Source organism: Halichoerus grypus, chromosome 1, assembly GCF_964656455.1.
Source record: "Halichoerus grypus chromosome 1, mHalGry1.hap1.1, whole genome shotgun sequence".
Lineage (NCBI taxonomy): Eukaryota > Metazoa > Chordata > Mammalia > Carnivora > Phocidae > Halichoerus > Halichoerus grypus.
Genome location: NC_135712.1, coordinates 154,639,882 through 154,661,092, shown reverse-complemented (window position 1 = coordinate 154,661,092; position 21,211 = coordinate 154,639,882). Strand labels below are relative to the sequence as shown.

The window sequence follows — 21,211 nt, the reverse complement described above, 5'->3', positions numbered from 1 at the left end:
TGCTGGAACAAACAATCCTAAAATTTGTATGGAATCAGAAACGACTCCGAATTGCCAAGGAAATGTTGAAAAAGAAAAACAAAGCTGGGGGCATCACGTTGCCCGATTTCAAGCTATATTACAAATCAGTGATCACCAAGACAGCATGGTCCTGGCACAAAAACAGACATACAGACCAATGGAACAGAATAGAGAGCCCAGATATGGATCCTCAAGTCTACAGTCAAATAATCTTCAACAAAGCAGGAAAAAATACGCAATGGAAAAAAGACAGTCTCTTCAATAAATGGTGCTGGGAAAATTGGACAGCTACATTCAGAAGAATGAAACTGGACCATTCTCTAACACCATACACAAAGATAAACCCAAATGGATGAAAGACCTCAATATGAGACAGGAGTCTATCAATATCCTAGAGGAGAACACAGGCAGTTACCTCTTTGACACTGGCCACAGCAACTTTTCAAGATACATCTCCAAAGGCTAGTGAAACAAAAGCAAAAATGAACTTTTGGGACTTCATCAAGATAAAAAGCTTCTGCACAGCAAAGGAAACAGTCAACAAAACAAAGAGGCAACCCACAGAATGCGAGAAGATATTTGCAAGTAACACTACAGATAAAGGGCTGGTATCCAAGATCTATAATGAACTTCTCAAACTCAACACCCAAAAAACAAATAATCATGTCAAAAAATGGGCAGAAGACACGAACAGACACTTCTCCAAAGAAGACATACAAATGGCTACAGATACATGAAAAAATGTTCATCATCATTAGCCATCAGGGAAATCCAAATCAAAACCACATTGAGATACCACCTTATACCAGTCAGAATGGCAAAAATTGACAAGGCAAGAAACAAATGTTGGAGAGGTTGCGGAGAAAGGGGAACCCTCTTACACTGTTGGTGGGAATGCAAGTTGGTACAGCCACTTTGGAAAACAGTGTGGAGGTGCCTCAAAAAATTAAAAACAGAGCTACCCTATGACCCAGCAATTGCACTACTGGGTATTTACCCCAAAGACACAAATGTAGTGAAAAGAAGAGCCATATGCACCCCAATGTTCATAGCAGCAATGTCCGCAATAGCCAAACTGTGGAAAGAGCCGAGATGCCCTTCAACAGATGAACGGATAAAGAAGATGTGGTTCATATATTCAATGGAATGTTACTCAGCCATCAGAAAGGATGAATTACATCAACATGGATGGGACTGGAGGAGATTATGCTAAGTGAAATAAGTCAAGCAGAGAAAGTCAATTATCATTATGGTTTCACTTATTTGTGGAACATAAGGAATAGCATGGAGGACATTAGGAGAAGGAAGAGAAAAATGAAGGTGGGGGGGAAATCGGAGGGAGAGACAAACCATGAGAGACTATGGACTCTGAGAAACAAACTGAGGGTTTCAGAGGGCAAGGGGGTGGGGGGGGGTGGGGGGATGGGTTAGCCCGGTGATGTGTATTAAGGTGTGCACGTACTGCATGGAGCACTGGGTGCTATACGAAAACAATGAATTGTGGATCCCTACATCAAAAACTAATGATGTATTGTATGGGGACTAACAACATAGTAAAATAAAATTAAAAAAAAACACTGATGAAAGAAACTGAAGACACGAAGAAATGGAAAAACATTCCATGCCCATGCATTAGAAGAACAAATACTGTTCAATTGTCTATACAACCCAAAGCAATCTACACATTTAATGCAATCTCTATCAAAATGCCAACAGCATTTTTCACCATAGAACTACAACAAACAATCCTACAATTTGTATGGAACCACAAAAGACCTGAAATATCCAAAGCAACCTGGAAAAAGAAAAGCAAAGTGGGAGGCATTAAAATTCCAGACTTCTTCAAGTTATATTACAAAGCTGTAGTGATCAAAACAGTATGGTACTGGCACAAAAATAGACATTGCTCAATGGAACAGAATGGAAATCCCAGAAATGGGCCCACAATATATGGTCAATTAATCGTCAGTAAAGCAGGAAAGACTATGCAATGGGAAAGAGACAGTCTCTTCAAGAAATGGTGTTGGGAAAACTGGACAGCAACATGCACAAGAATGAAATTGGACCACTTTCTTACATCCTAAACAAACATAAGTTCAAAATAGATGAAAGACCTAAATGTGAGACAGGCAACCGTTAAAGTCGTAGAGGAGAACACAGGCAGCAAGTTCTTTGACATCAGCTGTAGCAACTTCTTAACTAGATAAGTTTCCTGAGGCAAGGGAAACAAAAGGAAAAATAAACTATTGGGACTTCATCAAGATAAAAAGCTTCTGCACAGTGAAGGAAACAATCAACAAAATTAAAAGGCAACCTACAGAATGGAAGATATGTGCAAATGACATATCTGATAAATGGTTAGTATACAAATATATAATAAGAGCTTATCAAACTCAACACCTAAAAAACAAATAGTCCAGTTAAAACATGGACAGAAGACACGAATAGACATTTTTCCAAATAAGACATCCAAATGGCCAACAGACACATGAATAAATGCTCCACATCACTCACCGTTGCAATCAAAACCACAATGAGCTATCACCTCACACCTGTCAGAATGGCTAAAACTAACACAAGAAAGAACATGTGTTGGTGAGGATACAGAGAAAGGGGAACCCTCTTACACTGTTTGTAGGAATGCAAATTGATGCAGCCACTCTGGAAAACAGTATGGAGGTTCCTCAAAAAGTTAAAAATAGAACTACCCTATGAACCAGCAATTGCACTACTAGATATTTACCCAAAGAATACAAAAATACTGATTCAAAGGGATACATGTACCCCAATGTTTATAGCAGAATTATCAAGGATAGCCAAATTACGGGAAGAGCCCAAATGCCCATCAACTGATGAATGGATAAAGATGTGGTATATATATTATATACACGACAGAATATTATTCAGCCACAAAAAAAGAATGAAATCTTGCCATCTGCAACAACATGAATGGAGCTAGAGTATTATGCTAAGTGAAGTAAGTCAGAGAAAGACAAATACCACATGATATTCATATGTGGAATTTAAGAAACAAGACAAATGATTATAGGGGGAAAAAGAGAGAGATGAAAACCAAGAAGCGGACTCTTAACTATAGAGAACAAACTGATGGTTACCAGAGGGGAGGGGAGTGGGGGGATGGGTGAAATAGGTGATGGGGATTAAGGAGGGCACTTGTGATGAGCCCCAGGTGTTGTAAGGAAGTGTTGAATCACTAAATTCTACACCTGAAATAATACACTGTATGTTAACAGGAATTTAAATTAAAAATAATTAATTAAATAAATAAAAATAAAAGCTTTATTGAAATATAATACATATACCATACAAGTCATCTATGGTTTGTATGTTCTCAGAGTTGTGCAATCACCAACACAATTAATTTTAGGACACTTGCATCACTCTAGTAAGAAATCATGTACCCAACAGCAGTTACTTCAATACTCCCCTCTAGCTCTTAGCAACCACTAATCTACTTCCTGTCTCACAGATTTGTCAGTTCTGTACATTTCACATACATGGACTCATGCAATATGTAGTCCACTGTGACTGCTTCTTTCTCTTAGCATAATGTTCTCAAAGTTCATCCATACTGTAACATGTATAAGTACTTCATTTGTTTTTATGGCCAAATACTATTTCATCGTATGAATATACCATATTTTGTTTACCCATTCATTAGCTGATGGGGCATTTTTGGCTATTATGAATAATGCTGCTATGAGCAAGTTTTTATGTAGACATCTGTTTTTTCCCACGTCCTTCCCAATACTTGGATTTTCTTTTTGATTATAACTATATTAGAGTGTGAAGTGGTTATTTCATGGTGGTTAATTTATTTGTTAGACCTTGCCTTGATTTCAAAAATGACTTCATTATACTTACAGTGATAAATATAGTACTTTTTTTTTTAGAGCATTTTTAAAAAGATTTATTTATTTATTTGAGAGAGAGCATGAGTGGGGCAAGGAGCTGCAGGGCAGAGGGAGGAGCAGACTCCCTGATGAGCAGGGAGCCCGATGCGGGACTCCCTGAGCCGAAGGCAGATGCTTGACTGAGCCACCCATGTGCCCCAGGTCATGGTTGAGATAAAAATATTTCAGTAACTCTGGGGCGCCTGGATGGCTCAGTGGTTAAGCTTCTGCCTTCAGCTCAGGTCATGATTTCAGGGTCCTGGGATCAAGCCCCATGTCAGGCTCCCCGCTCAGCAGGGAGTCTGCTTCTCCCTCTCCCTCTGCTTACTGCTCCCCCTGCTTGTGTTCCCTCTCTCTCTCTCTCTCTCACTTGCTCACTCTCTCTCAAATAAATAAATAAAATCTTAAAAAAAAATTTCAGGAACTCCAGAGAAGTTCAGTTTTTCATGGATTTAAGAGGATGAAAAGGAGAGCCACGATCCAAATTGCAATAAAATTAAAATGGCATAAATTTCAAACTCCTAGGCCTCAAACTGCATGGAATAAAGTATGGCATTTACACAAATAGCTTTTCAAACTTCTTGGATGGCAACCTATACATAGGAAGAAATCTTTTTTTTCACATTAAGAAATTTTAAATAGTACTCAGTATATACACACATGCACATACGTGTATGTTTCTACATAATTAAAACAAGTATTTTGAGAAACACTACTTAAACTTACTGAAAACATATATTTAAAAAAATTTAAAAAAAGAAGAAAGCAAAAGCAAAACAACTTTGCTGGTTCCAAATCACTAAGTTGTGTTATACTTGCAATGTGAAAAACACTGACTTAGCCTATAGAAAGGGGAAGAATAAATAAATGCATGATAACGAGTTAAAATCATGACTAAAATTTCCAAATGTTCTACAGAAATAGTTCTAATGTCCAATGTAGCATTTTGTGGACAGAGAGACTGATTTAGAACTTCAACACTGAAAGTGAAATGTAACTCCTTGAACAAAATTTGAATGCAAAACACAGAAGTCTGACATTTACTGGATCTCAGTGCCTGATAGAAGAGCATTTCAATGGTCTTTCTATAGTTCAATGACATGTTTTTTCACCGGGAAAGATGTTACATATGGGATTATTTGTTTAGACAGAAAGGGAGTCTACTGGCTCCTTCCAAACACAAATTATGTATTAAAATCCATTTTGTTATAGTATTATTTGATAGAGTATATACCCAAAATATGGACATATTAAAATCTACAACGTGTCCATGGAGTGGCATTTCCTAATTTTTTTTGAGACTGGCAAACTTCTATTACAGTATAGAAAAAAATCTCCTGAGATATTAAAAATTTCATTTTATCCATTTTATATGGTTATACAGTAAAGTGATTTTGAAGTAAGATAAAGCATGATTTGCTAAGAAATTCAGAATTACATAGCATGTCCTAAAACGTGGCTTGGAATGTAATTACCACTTTAAAAAAGAAATGTAATTACCAGATGTAATATGAAAACAGACTGAATAGAGCTTTTATAACCTGGTAATTCTTCTATCTAAAAAAAAAAATCCCTACTGATTTATTTTCGCAATTTCTGTGTTTTATTTCACAACAGTAAGAGACGACTTCAGTTTATCACATTGCTATTATATTATCTTTTTAAAATATTGTATCTTGAAATATTAGAAGTAGTTTAACATGCTTTCAAGAATAAATTTTGATCATGTGAATACAATTTATAAATCAAGTGAAGATCAGTTTGATGTAAATTTGAAGAATTATAATTTTTATGCTCTTTGTGACCATTGTAATTCAGCATATGCTCCTTCTGATTCCTCTTCTGCAACCTATATATAGAAGATGAAATTAAAGAATAAAGGAATCAAAATAAAAACCTGAACTGCATATGGCCAAAATGACCATGGTGGCTAACAAGATTTGGCTGTGTTATAGGTACCCTAAATCTTACGAGGCAGCGTCACTCAATTCATAAGTTGAAAGCTCTCCAATGGTTCAACAATTTTATAATTATTTTTATAATAATTACAAAATTAAAAAATTAATAACTTTGAAACAAGAAATTGATACAGATGCCATTCTGACTTTTATGATAAAAGCTCCTGGAATCCTTACTGGGAAGAACATACATAAAACAAACTGTGAATAAGCCCTCAGTAGAGCGCCTTCAAAGTGGGCAAAATCTGTGTTTGGGAGAAGGTCGACACTGGCTCAAATGGGCTTGGAGCTGCTCATGCTCACAGCAATCTACTTAATTTCTACCGTAGCCTCTGCATGTAATTACCTTCTGTTTTTCTAAACCATTTTTTAAAATCATCAACTTCTATCTTACCATGACTATTCCCTTTTTATCTATTTCTATCTTCATTACTTCTGGTCTGTCATTAAATTACCATTCCCAAAGTCACATTTTCATTTTGGTTTTGTTTACAAAGAGAATTTGAACAATTAAAATGCATATATTTAGGGAGGTGATTTACCCACTAGTTACACATACAGACATGTACACACATGCCTTCAGACAGGCATTTGTCTCCCTTTCTGTACCAGACTGCTACTTTCTTGTCTCTGCAGCTTTATTTGGAATCTAATAGATAACAAGGGCAGGGATTCCTGAGTTAGTATAGGTAGTATAGGTAATCTACAAAGTAAATGCTCTGCCAGTAGATAATTAAGGATAATTTACAATGTTATAGTTAAGTGAGAAGCCTCTGGTAAGACTCTTTAGGTACAACCATAGGAACAGAATATGGCTGGTCTTTATGGAGTCCAAAAAGGACTTACTCAGAAAAAACATTAATGGTGACTTTACAAGCAGGACAAATAAAAGAGAAATATTTCATACATGGTTTTTATAATTAAAAATTATTCTTTCTCAATATGTTCCAGATGATATGTTTTTTAAATTTAGATATAATTGACAGATAACATTAGTTTCATGTATACAACATAATGATTTATTATTGGTATATATTACAAAATGATCACCATAGTAAACCTAGTTAATAGCCATCACCATACATATAAATTTTTTTTCTTGTGATGAAAACTGAGAAGATCTTTTCTCTCAGCAACTTTCAAATATATAATACAGTATTATTAACCACAGTCCCCAGGCTGTACATTATTACATCGATAGGACCAGTTTATTTTATAGCTGAGAGCTTGTACTTTATAACCCCCCAGACGATATTTTCAAATGTTGTCTCCATGCATTTTTATCATGTATGGACTATTACACCAAAGGACATTACTGCTGAGCTATCTGAAGAAATTGGAAATGTTTAACACATGAAGAAGCCTAACATTTTTTTTTTTTATAACCTTAGGTATATCCTTTCTCCATTTACTAGGGGTAACTTGAGGAGCAGAATTTTTAAAACTTAAAACAATGTCCTGCATGCATTTTGGTATCAAAAGACTACACATTAAATACAGTTGGAAGTATTCTGGCAACTTTAAGAAACATGAAATATCTTTTTCATAATGGTTACTGGATTAACTATATTGATAGAATTCTCCTGGAAGATTAGACTTTCATTTTAAATATGAACTACAAATAAGTTTAGTTAAATAAGAACTTTTACATACGTTAACGTTGTTTCCATTCTCGAGACTTGTTCTAGGTCTTCATGAGGGTCCTTGAATCCAGTAAAGTAGTAATAAGATTTGTCCCACTTGATGGGCCTGTCAGACATCCTTTTAGCCTCCTTGAGAGGCTGGGAATGCACATTAGTATTCAAGCTTTGGATATGTTCAATAGATAAACTGCAGGAGTTGAGAATATATAATACTGTGCTTAGCAGATCTCTGGTGTGCAAAGTAAATTTGACTGCTCGAAATCCTAGAGAATATAATTCCCCCAATTAATACAGATGATTATTCGCTTTATTTAAAAACACTTTTTCATGCAACATAAAATAAAAATCTTTTAAAAACATTTGATTACGGATTAAAATCCATCCTACTGGCAAATAATCTGAAAACAGAGAACTACTTCCCTTCTCCAAAACTATACCACAGTATCTTTACCTTCGTGATTTCCTCGGTCAGTTCCCTGTCTAGTTTGGCACCAGAGACCAAACCCATTCCAGCCCAAGGAGGGGATTCAGAATATTTCCAATGCTGCCCATAAATTTGGTCTTGACAGTCTGAGACATGGAAAAGCTCTCCTCTGAGCAAGTGTCCATGAAAGACGGTTTCTGGCACTCAGACAAAGGGGCAGAGGAGGGATAGGGAGGTTGTACTGTGACAGTGGTTCCGACGGGAGCAGCCAGACAGTCTAGTCTCAGGGGTGACAAAACCCATCTCTAATGTTCTCTGTGATTACAGGAGACTGTCTTCACACTTGTCCGCCCAACTACCTAGTAACTCAGTATTTTTGGAAGGGATGTGAAATTCCCTAATTGTTTAAAAGTTAGTGCTTCACCATCTGATTTTGATTTGGGGTAGTCAGTGGGCTAACGTTAGTAATCTAACTTGTTACATCCTCAACAGGAAATCTACTGTTTTCTCCTTTTTTCCTCTTCATTGCTGGGTGTTAGGCATGGTTCTAGCTGAATTTATGTAACTTCTCAACACCCCACCAACCGTGTGATTATTATCTCTCTGCAAATGTGAAGAAATCTGGCTCAAGGAGGTTAGGAAGAATGCAGAGCAAGGGCTTAAATCTGAGTTGACTCCAAGCCCAGTACTTTCTCCATTACAGAATGCTGATTCTTTTTTCATTTTTTAAAAAAGTATTTTTAATTGGTTTTGAAAATTATAACATTATTATATAAGTACATTCTCACTATGAAATTAGAGATACATACAGTAAAAATAAAAGTCTCCTGTTAACAGGCATATAACCTCACATCTTTACTAGACATAACCACTATTAACAGTTAGGTACCTATGCTTTTAGACCTGCCCTATCTCCTATGGTAGCTACTAGCCCTAGGTGGTGGTTTAGAATTAAATTAATTACAATTAAACAAAATTAAAATTCAGTTTCTGGTCATGCAAACAACATTTCAAGTGCTCCACAGTCACACGGGCTTGTGCCTGCTGTATTAGTGCAAATGCAGAACATTTATGTCATCACAGAAAGTTCTCCTGGACAGGACTGCTCTAGACCTTTTCTATGGGCTTACGTATGTACATTACATACGATATATACCCCTATTTATCTACACAAATACACACCTACAGTTTGAATTGTTTCCTTTTAATATATAAATAGTATCGTTCTAGACATATTACTTTGAACTTGATTTTGTTACTTAAACTTGGGGACTCTTCCATGTCTGTATGTATGGATCAACCCACTCTTTATAGCGGTTATATATACCAGTCCATATAATGAAGGTAAAGAAGCATAATTTATTTGACATTTCTGAAACTGACGGACATAAAAGTTTTTAATTTTTCACTTTTCATATAAGGCTGAAATGTATTTTCTTGTCTTTGCCACTGATGACAGATACCACAATTTAAATAATTCTCAAGATATACATACTCTGCTTGCCACACAGAGTTAAGGAATCTAGAACATGCAAACTAAGAAAGTCTTCTTAGTTGAATTCTTTGAATCATTTGATGATAAAGTGAGAAACACTGGCAAGAGAGTTGTTCTAGTTAGTGAAAGAAGAAAGGAAAATCTTAATTCCTGTGTTTGAGGTTAGGAAGAGCTCAGTCAAGAATAAATCTGTTTCTATCTTATCAATCCCATTAATTATTTAATCAAATGTAAGGGCTAAGGAATGCATACGTGCTTTATTGGAAAACAGTACCTAATTAGTTTAGTTTGGATTTGACTACTGAAACTAAACATTTTAATATTTGTTGGCTATTGGTATATATTGTTTCCTGAACTGTCTAGCCATTGTCTTTGCCCATTTTTGTAACGGAGCTACTTTGTGTTTTCCTTTTGGTTTCTAAGAGTTCTTTATACATTAACATTATCTTTTTATCATATATGCTGTATGTTATTTCCCATTTTATTTTTTTCTATAATCCATTTTTGTTTAATGAATGGCTCAAAGTTTACCATTAACCATTACTCAGTCACAGCTGCCTACAGCTACTTGTTTTAGCATTAACTCATAGAAAGCTCCTAGTGAATCTTCTACTTGTTTTAAGGAAGTTTATTTCCTCATAGGCCACCAAAAATGTAGAGCTGAAGAAGTGATTTTAGCCTTTAATTTTAGTAATGAAAATCAGTAGTAAACATTTTACCTTACAACCACCTTAATTATCAATGATCTTAATTTTATAATCAGATAAAGAGGTTAAAGACATAAAAAATGTTTTAAATACTTGTCAGAGTGCCAATCTCTGTCATAAAGGCAAAGGTAAAAATGATTACTAACAGTATTTTTAAAGAGGAATAGATAATGTAGTATATAAATCACATTAGACATTAGTTCTAGTACCAGATCTGTCCCTAATTTGCTGTGTGAAACTTCCTAAATTTGAGTTTCCCTGTTTCCCTGTTTGAGCTCCTTCCCTAACAAATAGACCTGGTTTATTCTTTTAACTCCACGTGTAGTCACCATTCAAGACAAACCCAGTAGATGGTGGTCATGAAAGTGGCAACTGTAGCTACCAGAAATGAGCCTGACTCTCCCAAATATAGACAAATAAAAATAGAACAGTGATAATAATATTCTTGTTTTATGTAAAGGATGTAATTTGCCTTCATACATTCCATCTGTCATGGAGAACTCATGAGATCTAAGTAGACCACTATGCCTAAGTATATGATCTTTTTCAATTCGTAGCCTAATCTTGACTATGTATCTATTAAAGAGTATTTATGAATATTTGGTCTTACACAGCACATTTATGATTATTCACAATTTCAAATAGAATTGTGTCACTTAGAGTGATAAACATAATTACTTGTTATTATTACTACTATCATTTAAGCATTCTTCAGTACAGCGGTTCCTTCACAACACAGCTATGAGTTGACTTTTTGTCTTTGGATAATGAAGAATAGTGTCTATTTTTAATAAAACTCCCAAATCAGAGGTAGATGGAGAAACAGTCAAGGAAAGAATTTCTGATTCCTGATCTCCCACATTCAAACATGAGAGAGTAAGAAAACACAAGAGAAAATGTATTATCAAATGCTCATTCCTGGAGAGACTGGGTGGGAAGCTGTTTTCCACATAAAGATCCTGTTTCAGCACTTTTTAGATCAAGCTCCTCCTCACTCCATGCAAGCACCTGAGAACCCTGGGAGCCCGAGATATAAGGCAGGGGTCTTCACTGTGAGTGCTTCAGTACTTAAATACAGTACTTAACCTCTTTCATTTTAATTATGAAGAACCAGAAGTTAAGCTCACACAGCTAGTCACTGGCAGAGCTAGAAACAGATTCTAGGTCCCGAAAACCTATCAGATTTTGAGTTGTCTAACAGTTTGTTTAAAAAAAAAATTATAGTGCATTTTCTAATTGTTTTAACCTTAACTCACAGAAAGCTCTTGGTAAACCTTTAAATTATTTTAAAGTTCATTCTAAAAATAAAGTTATTTCCTCAAGGATTGCCAAAAGGATGATCCCTTTATTTAGATAATTAGAGAAATGATAGACCTATATCTGCCCTTAATTTTAAGTATTTCTGGATCAGGGCTACAGCAGTAACAAAGGGCCATAAAGGCTATCTATTAAGACTGACCAAAAAGAGCCTACAGCTGGAGTTGAAAGGCCTGGGTTCAAGACCCACATTCCATCTCTGGTCCTGGCAAAATCCCTACACATAATTTATCGGGCATATACTACTTACTTCATGGGGTACTTTGATGACTAAATAGGGGAATATAGGCTGTATTTTTAAAAAATGTAAATTGTTATATATATGGTTAACACTTAAAACATGAAACAGGAAGTGAACAAATAGGAACATTTTAGTTTCACAGACAAAAAAGTTTAAACACAAAAAAATGGCTTGTTCAAACACAGGTAGCCAGGAATAGAATCTAATTCTAGGAAAATAATCAATTAAATGATATTATTTTTTACGACCAAGGCTTCAATCCAAAGGTATTCTGGCAATGGCAGACTTAATGAACATATTTATCATGCAGCTTGCAAGGGAAACACTAGAAATAAGAAAACATACCGGAAGTGCTAAAGGGTTCCTGGCCTTCAGAGGAATTCTGCTCTGTTTCTCTTACATAAAATGTAAGCTGAGTTGGTTTCAAAGACTTGAAGCCTGGTTTCTGGAGGTTTTCTAAGTAGACACTTAATCTCTTAAGAGAATTTTCATTGACTTCCTGGAAAAAACACATCAAGAGGCATTTATACACAAAATAGAACAAGAAAACAACAGAAATTTTATCCTGACCTTTAAACATATTACTGAGGGCACTAAATAATTTAGTATTAAAAAAGTTGGGATTCCATAGCTCTTTGATGAAGAATAAAATTGGATCCACATTCTTACAACATGTAACAGAACAAACTCCTTATGGCTAAGATGTGAAAAAAAGTAACTATGTAAGTACTAAAGAGAACATGTTGAACTCCTTTATAACTTTGGTGTAGAAAAAGCTAATTATAACTAAATATCTCTAATACATGATTGGTAAGTCCACTTACGTAAAAAAATTAAAAACTAAAAAAAAAAAAAGCACACAAAAAAGCACACACACACACACACAATAAGCAGTTTACAGACAAATAAGCTACTGGGAGAAAATGTTTTCAAGTTATTTCTCTCTATAAAGGGCTCTTAAAATGACCATCCTGAGACTGGTTGAATTATGGTACATTCATTCAATGGAGTACTATATAACCAAAAAGAAAAGAGAGAATGAATGTGGTGCAGATATCTAGGAATTGACATGGAGTTATTTCCAAGATTGTTAAGTGAAAAAAAGAAACATCCTTTAGTGAAGGAATAGCTCTACAGAATGGCATAAATAGTACCCATGTTTCCTATCACTGTAGGTTTCTTCTCAGACACACTGTGTGATCTGAAATTAGGAACAATCAGTTTATTTTTGTCTGTTTAACTGACTGTAATATGTTGTTCTTAGCTACCATAGTTCAGTGGGCAGCTGAGGTACATTTCCTTCTAGTGTAAGACTAAATCTTCATAATTCTGTTTTGCCACAAGTTTCTATTTTTGCCAAAAAGAAACAGAACCCAGAAACTAATAAAAATGGTTATATACAGGAAGTTATACCAATGGGGCAAAAGAAATGGAGACATGAGTGAGACTTCTGAGTAAACTTTGTATTTAGTTTTGATTTCTGAAACCTAGAAGTGTTTTCTGTATTTTAAAACTGAGTTACAATGAAGAGGATTAACAACAATAGCTGTGCTTCACTCTGATACCCTGGCCTGTTGCTGACTAGGTAGCACTTTGTTCCTTTAGAAAAGGGACAAGGGTGTCCCATACAAATGCAGAGAAGACTGGACTGAACATGAGGTGCCAGGAAGGGTGAACTGCCTTCGCAGAGCTTGCACTTTGGTGACAGTATGTCTAATATGGGAGGGAAAGAGAAACAGTACTGCAGGATATGGGGGACAGAGAGCGCTGGGAAGGAAGGTAGGGTGACAGTTTCAGATAGGGCAATCTGTGAGAGCCTCATGAAACGTGACACTTAAACAAGAAAGGAAAGGACAAGCCATATCTATGTGACTGATGCCCAATAAAAACCCGGAAACCACGGCTTGGCACAGAGTAGGCACTCAAACACAAGTTGAAAGAGTAAATGAAAATACAGCTGACTTCTGAACAACATGGGTTTGAATTTCATGGGCCCACTTATACGTGGATTTCTTTTTTATAAATACAGCACTGTAAATGTCTTTTTTCTTCGTTATGATTTCTTAATAACATTTTCTATTCTCTAGCTTATTTTATTGTAAAAACACAGAATATAATATACATAACATGCAAAATATGTGTTAACTATTTATATTATTGGTAAGTAAGGCTTCCGGTCAACAGTAGGCTATTAGTAGTTAAGTTTTGGGGAAGTCAAAGCTTATACACAGATTTTTGAATGTGCAGGGGGTTAGTGCCCCAACCCTGGCACTGTTCAAGGGTCAGCTATATTAATTTACTAGAACAATTACATTTCAGGCATATTGTGTTGGAGCTCTCCATGACCACTTTCGGGTTCAATTTGATAGAGGGATTTACAGAACTCAGAAAAACTTATACTCACGGTTATGGTTTACAGCAAAAGGATACAGATTAAAATCAGCAAAGGGAAAAGGCATGTAGGATAGAGTCCAGGAGAGGCCAGGTGCAAGGTTCCAGTTGTCCTCTCCCAGTGGATTTGCAGGGCTAGCACTTAACCCCAGCAACAATGTGTGACAATGCATGAGAAGTGTTGCCAACTGAGGAAGCTCATCCAAGCCTTGGTGTCCAGCATTTTACTGGGCTCGCTCACGCATGCATGTAGCGCCCAACTGACTGACCTTAGCTCTTCAAATAGTCTCCAGCACACCCAGAAGGCCTCAGACATATGAATACAGGCATTCACCAAAAATCACATAGCGTAAAATATCTGGCATGGCCTGAGACCTCACACATATAAAAGATTCCCATCAGGCAGGATATTCTAAGGGCTCAGAGCTTATCTCCCAGGAGGCAGTCAAGGGCCAATACCAAAGCCAGGCATTTCTCTGGAATGTAGAGTTTAAGTAACCCATGCCTGCTGAGTTCACTTTTTAGAGCACACAGAAGTTTTAATTAAAAAAAAAAAAAAAGATACATTGGTAGAGGAGGGAAAACATTCATCTACTACTAGGCATAATTTTTCCATACATGTTGGGTTTAAAAACTTTAAAAAATTAACATCCTCAGAGCAACGGATATTTTTCTGTTGATTCATTTTACTAATTACTTAGAAAAGATCTGACTTTTAATAGCCAACATATATATCAAAAATCACAATCAGAATATTTTCCTAGAGCAAAGAAGCAAAATTAATTTTTTTCCACTGCAAGTAGAAAAAAATTATAATGTTCTGAATTTTCGAGAGTTCTAAATTCCTTTTCATGTTAAACCAGGTATTAATGTTAAAGAAGATAAACAGAACCAATGAAATAATACTGAGTGTCCTCACTAAGTTTACTGTAAGTTACCCTTCATCTCTGTCTGCATTCCTTGAGCACACAGTAACTGAGGTTGTAGGGAAGTGAACCAGCAGCATGCAACAGAAGGGAAAACCATTCAGGGCACTGAAAAACTTTCCTTGTAACTATCCTTAAAAAAAAAAGACTGACCGTGGTGAAGAAGCCGGAAATTTTCCTTCAAACACTCAATTTTACTCTAAAAACTGGTTCAGAAAACATTACTACTAATACTTTAAAGAGTCTCCATGACAGCTTTATTGCCTTCATAAAAAATGACAGATTTCATACAGAGGAAAAGCCCAGTCTATCTCCTGTGTGCCTCCTGCATATTCACACAAAACACTTGACTTCTGACACTTCTGGTCACCAAATGAGCGGAGATTTTCCCCCACAATAAGCGATTCTCTGTGACACCAGCTGGGTGTCCTACTATTTAACTCAATCCTGACATTATGTATCCAGAGACAGCATCAGATCCCACAGGTTAAGGGCTCAGTTCCCCAAGACTGTCCTCTCCCTCTGCCACCCCACCCCCATATACACACTTCAGATGACAGTCACACCTGTTATCACCTGCACTTCTGACCAACCAGCGATTTGCAGCAACCCCCTCCTTAGATTCTATTAATTTGCTAGAGCAGCTCACAGAACTCAGGGAAAAACTTACTTATGTTTACCATATTAAAGGATATAATAAAGGATGCAGATAAACAGCCAGCTGAAGAGAGACACAGGGTCCCAAGTGCAGGAGCTTTTGTCCCCATGGAGTTTGGGAGCACTGCCCGCCAGTGTAGATGTGTCTGCCCACCTGGAAGCTGTCTGAACCCCATACTCCTAGAGTTTTACGGAGGCTTCCTCATGTAGGCATGATCAATTATTAACTCTATTTCCAGCCCTTTCCTCCTCTCTGGAGGTTGAGGGTTGGGGCTGAAAACTCCAAGCTTCTAATCATGCCTTGGTCTTTCTGGTGACCAGCTCCCATGTAGGAGCCACCCAGAGTCACCACACTGGAACAAAAGATGCTCCTGGTGCTGCTACCATTTAGGGATTTACAAGGGTTTTAGGAGTCAGGTGTCAGGGATGGGGTCAAAGACCAAAGAACAGAACAAGAGATGCTTCTAGGGCTCTTCTCACTTAGGAAGTTACAAGGGTGTCGGGAGGTCTATGCCAGAAACTGGGGGCAGAGCCCAATGTATGCATTTTCCACTCCCTCAGATTTCATAAGACAACAATAATTAGATTTTCAATTTTCAGTATGTATATTTCAAAGCAATTCAGAACACTGACTTTATCACTATGACAGAACAATCCAAATTTATAGAACTTTGTATTATATTGTGTCAAAAATTAGTAAAACTTCAGTTTATGAAATGGGAACTAAAGGTTAAATAAACAAAAGTTTACCCTTTCTCTCGGGTGCTGTCCAAAGAAATCTGGATGTACTGCAAAATAGAATGGCCTCAAGGCATTGACTGCTTCAGCTCCTGATAAAGCTCTTGAGGAGAGAAACCAGTGTGGAAATATCTTCTCTAGACATGACCTTTTAAAAAGATGTGGATTTATTATTCACCAAGGCACTGACACACACACACAGATCCCCAATGCATGAAGTGACAATACAGTAACATTGAAATTATTATGCAGGGAAAATACCAGAGAAACAAGACAGAAATCAAAACTGCGGTTTTCTGAAATCTATAAAAGTTTTAACAAGCAATGTCCAATTATGAAATAAATAAGTTGTGGGGATGTAATGTATAGTATAGGGAATACAGTCCATAATATTGTAATAACTTTGTACAGTGACAGATGGTAACTAAACTTATCATGGGGATCACTTAATAATGTATAAAAATACTGAATCATGATGTACACCCGAAACTAACAGGACATTGTACATCAATTATAGTTCAATGAAAAAGAATTTAACAAATAAATAAGATATATATTGAGTTTTAACAGAAAGTGCCACATTGTTTCTAAAAACAGTGGTTATAAATTCCTCTGATGCAATATGAGAAAATAATATTAATTAATAATAATAACATTTCCCCTCAAAGCCTACTTTGAAATGTTAACTGGCTTTACTGCAGATGGTGACAATTTCCTGTGTCATTTTTTTCTTCAGATAAAAAACCCTCAATATCCATAGTGTAATCTTTTCTTTATAGTGAAAAATATTTTGAGTACAACGCTTAAAATAAGAAGATGCCTCTTAGTTTACTTCCTCATGGCTGGCATGCTAAAATTATCCTCGTTGGATAACTTGACATTCTTATTCTTAAATTTTGGCATAACTCACCTAGGAGTGTTTTTTTTACCATACAGTTTTAAATCCAAATGGAATTATTTGCAATTTTTGGGAAGCACTTTCATGACATCAATTTTTGGAACGTTATAATTTTACCTCCATTCTATAATAGTCTATAAAGAAGTCTAACTATTAGGCACCTTTTTGTCTCATACATTAGCTCATACAATATTGAGTACTATGTCTCTCATACATTATTGAGTCTATGGAAGGGTTTTATATTTTTAAAATGACAGAGATTACAGGATCATTTACAGAGATTTTTAGCAATCTGGAGACCACCACCAACATATTTTCAGATTACCTTTTTTTTTGCACGTACTTGAACCTTTTACAAAGTCAATATTCAAGGTTGTGCATGAAGGACTACAACGAGGAGTCCGAACAATAAAGTAAGCAGTAAGCCAGGTCCTGACGTCCTCAATATGAGGCCGTGTAAGCAAACAGTGGCAGGTCCACTGATTCCCCCCATTTGAGCTTCATTTCTCATTTCCAAGTGTCTGACAGACACTTCAGCTATCCTGCCAGCCTCTCAAATTTTGTGTGTCTAAAAAAAGGAGTAGAGGTCACTGTTTTCCTTCTAGTCTCAGCCTGGATACAGAAAGCAAGGAAGCAGTTCAACCCAGGATTATCTTCCTTATTCCTGTCACCGTGGTACCACTTTTCTCAGTGTTGCCAGAGTACAAATCTGCAGATAGTACCCTGCCCAATTTTGGGTGGTCTGGAAGTTGGTTGTTTCTTCTCACTTTACAATATCCCAGAAACCGTTCCTTCTTTCCATTTTCTCTGCCACCCATTATCACCAAAAAATAGAACTGCATAGCCTCACAATCTGTCTACGCTTTAGTGTCTTTTCCCTACCATTTTATATACAGGTTAATTTTCCTAAAATCCCACTATGACTGTATTCCCTGCTGTAACACTTTGCTCGTGTTTCAACTCCTGCGAATAAAATCCACTTCTTAGTCTGGTGTTTCAAATCCTCTGTAATCATTTCCAATCTGTCTGAAGTGACTTCCTACCACTCTTTTAGATACCCTTGGGCCAACCCTCAGTAACCTCATTCCTCTTATTTCTGCATGATTTCTAAGCCCTAAACATGCTCCCTGTGTCCCAGTCCACCTATCCAAACTGTGCTCATTCACTGAACAATTACTAAGTAATACATGCCAGGAGACAAGGTGCCCATTTCCCCCAGAATCTTCTCTTTTGTATCCTCAGTATAGTCTTTCCCTCTTCTAAACTCTAAAAACAGAAACTCAATAAAAAAATTAAAAAAAATAAAAAATAAAAAATAAAAACAGAAACTGCTTACTCAGCATATTTGCAGCACAATACCATAATGTGTAAATGATGTTTCCATTTGTTCCTCTCTTCCTCCACCCACCCCATCCTCCTCAGCTACCATGCACCCTTGAAGGCAGTAAACATGTTTTACATATACTTGCTGTGGTTGGCTATGTTAGTTGGCATCTGCTGAAAAGCAGAGGTCAAGACACGCTTAGATGTGCGAGAGAACTGGGAAAGGGAGGAGAAGATGGGGAGAGCTTTCAGATCCTGATGTAGGTCTGACACCTGCAGGACAGAGGAGAGGCAGGAGGACTGGGTAGGAAGTCTTGGACTGTAGTACAAGTTCCAAGAAGGGCTCAGCCAGGCCAATGAGGAGTTGGACCAAAGGCACCCACTGGCAGAGTCCTGTGTCTTGTTGGAATAAACCTGACTTTGTATTCCTGGTCTGCTTGGGCACTGACAGCCAGGAAAGTGTGGCTTTGAGGCAAATCCATGTACCCAGGGAGATAGGAGAGCTCAGCGGATATCTGATGGCTGCCACAGCATAGGCTCTGGCACAAGTATTATTGTTAATGTATGTTTGTCTAGTAGGTATTTAATGAAAGGAAACAACAGAATCAAGGAAAATTAAATCAAAAGCAATATTATGTTGCTTGAAATTGAGCAAATTGAGCACATGAAAAGCTGGATTTATAAGACATTAGGAAAGGATTAGATTTTTGAAAGACAAATCACTAGAAGAGGGGTCAGTAAACTTTTTTGAAAAAGGGTCATGTGGTAAATATTTTAGGCTTTGTGGGCCCCATGATCTGTGTTACAACTACTCTACTTTGCGGCTATAAGGGGAAAGCAGCCACAATAAAGCACATGAACGAGTGTGGCTGTGGTCAAATAGAACTTTACTAAAATAAAAAGGCAGTGGGCCCATCTGACCCATGGACTATACTTTGCTGACCTCTGCACTAGAGAATTTAAATATAAGTACCTCAAGTACATTTAAAAATACACGTACAATTTACTTCTAATTTTTGTAGAACACAGACTATGTAAAGCGAGAAATCTGTCAAATCACTTGGATTTTTCCAAAAAAGAAAGTTATCCTACTGAAAAGAGCAACATTGCCTTGAGTTACAAATGGAGAGCCATTAACACTTTAGGAGATTAGGGAATTTACAGATTGAAGTAACAGAATGTCACTACTGGTATCTATTTCGTACTTAAAGCATATGACTTGATTTCTAATTAACAACTAAGAATTTGCACTGCAATTACTCTAAAGCAGTGCTTTTCATGACCCATAGTGCTGTAAAATAAACTTACGGAGCCATGACCAACATTAAAAAAGAGAAGACAAGCAACAGAAAATATCACTGGATACTGTGTGTGGCAAGGGTTAACTACGGTTATGAAACTTGTATTTTATGCATTATGATTAAAATACAGTTTTCTGAAGGCTGGAATAAAACAAGCTGGAAAAGCGTGGCTCTATTATGCAACCACTACTATTCACTGCCTGTCAATGGCACGCGTGAGGAGGCGAGAATTCCTCCAGGCTCCTTTGATCTCTCCTTGTATTAGAGTATGAAACACATCAGCCTGGTTTTCTGTGGTTGAACATTATTAAGATACCACAACATGAAGAAGGTCTACACATCTGCAGAAGAACAATTTTTCAGGGCACACTGTATCTCAGTTTCTTTGTTTCCTGCCTCTCTCCTCCTCCCTCCGTGTCCTAAGAACTGTGTCATAAATTCAATCAGAGTAAGTCTCCCTTTCTTTGAAAACCCTTGTCATAAACAAGTTGGTGGAAAAAGTCTGTTTCCCCTAATTAACTCCCTTTTGACAGTGACTATTTACTGGATCAGGACAGTTATTTAAAAGTACTAATTATTTGCCAAATATTTTATATTTGGCAAATATTTTAGAAACCTAACACTCCACATATCATTTTTACTTAACAGGTCAACTTGTATTTTATTTGGAGCCAAATGCACACGATTTTTCCCTTTTTTAGCTTGGTTATCAAGAAACCAGGACTAAATGTGACATTTGAGTAATTGTTTAATCAGTTCTGCTTTTTAACACAATAATCTTTTTCTCTACAGGGCTTCCGATCTCTTTCAATTATCCTATATATGCCCATTATAAAATGTCAATTAAATTTGTATAGTTGAACTCCTTAAATCCTTTCTTGAAGTAGGATTTAGATTATATATCATGAATAGCAAATACAGTAGTCAAATGACCTTACTATACAATTTAAATGTAAAGTGGTTTTCCACATGATAGCAATAGACTTGAGGGCAACATGACAAAAACTGTGCTAAGGACAAACTATCTTTTTTCCTCTTAAACTTTTAACAGTGAACTATTCTGAAAGATGGTATTTTTTTCATCTTTTACCCTGAATGAACTCTTGGAGGACCTGGATGTTCATATGAATTTTCTTTTTCTCTTTTTGTTCCTGCCCTCCACCACCATAATATAATTTTAGAATTTGAAAAATAACAATTAAAATTAGCCAAATACATAACAGAATCCCCCCCCCCCATACTAATTACATAATGGGA

At 36.4% G+C, this 21,211-nt stretch overlaps 1 protein-coding gene across 3 annotated transcripts in view; it reads right to left on the bottom strand.

The window, feature by feature from the left end:
* Positions 1–21,211, bottom strand: part of TCAIM (T cell activation inhibitor, mitochondrial) — a 59,087-nt gene that overhangs the window by 26,147 nt on the left and 11,729 nt on the right. For all 3 annotated transcript variants that reach the window (XM_078074119.1, XM_078074118.1, XM_078074121.1), the window contains exons 3-5: positions 16,445–16,580; positions 12,066–12,219; positions 7,547–7,799 (exon numbers count right to left, since the gene is read on the bottom strand). In XM_078074119.1, coding sequence (XP_077930245.1) covers positions 7,547–7,799; positions 12,066–12,219; positions 16,445–16,580 — 543 coding nt within the window. The remainder of the gene's footprint in view (positions 1–7,546; positions 7,800–12,065; positions 12,220–16,444; positions 16,581–21,211) is intronic.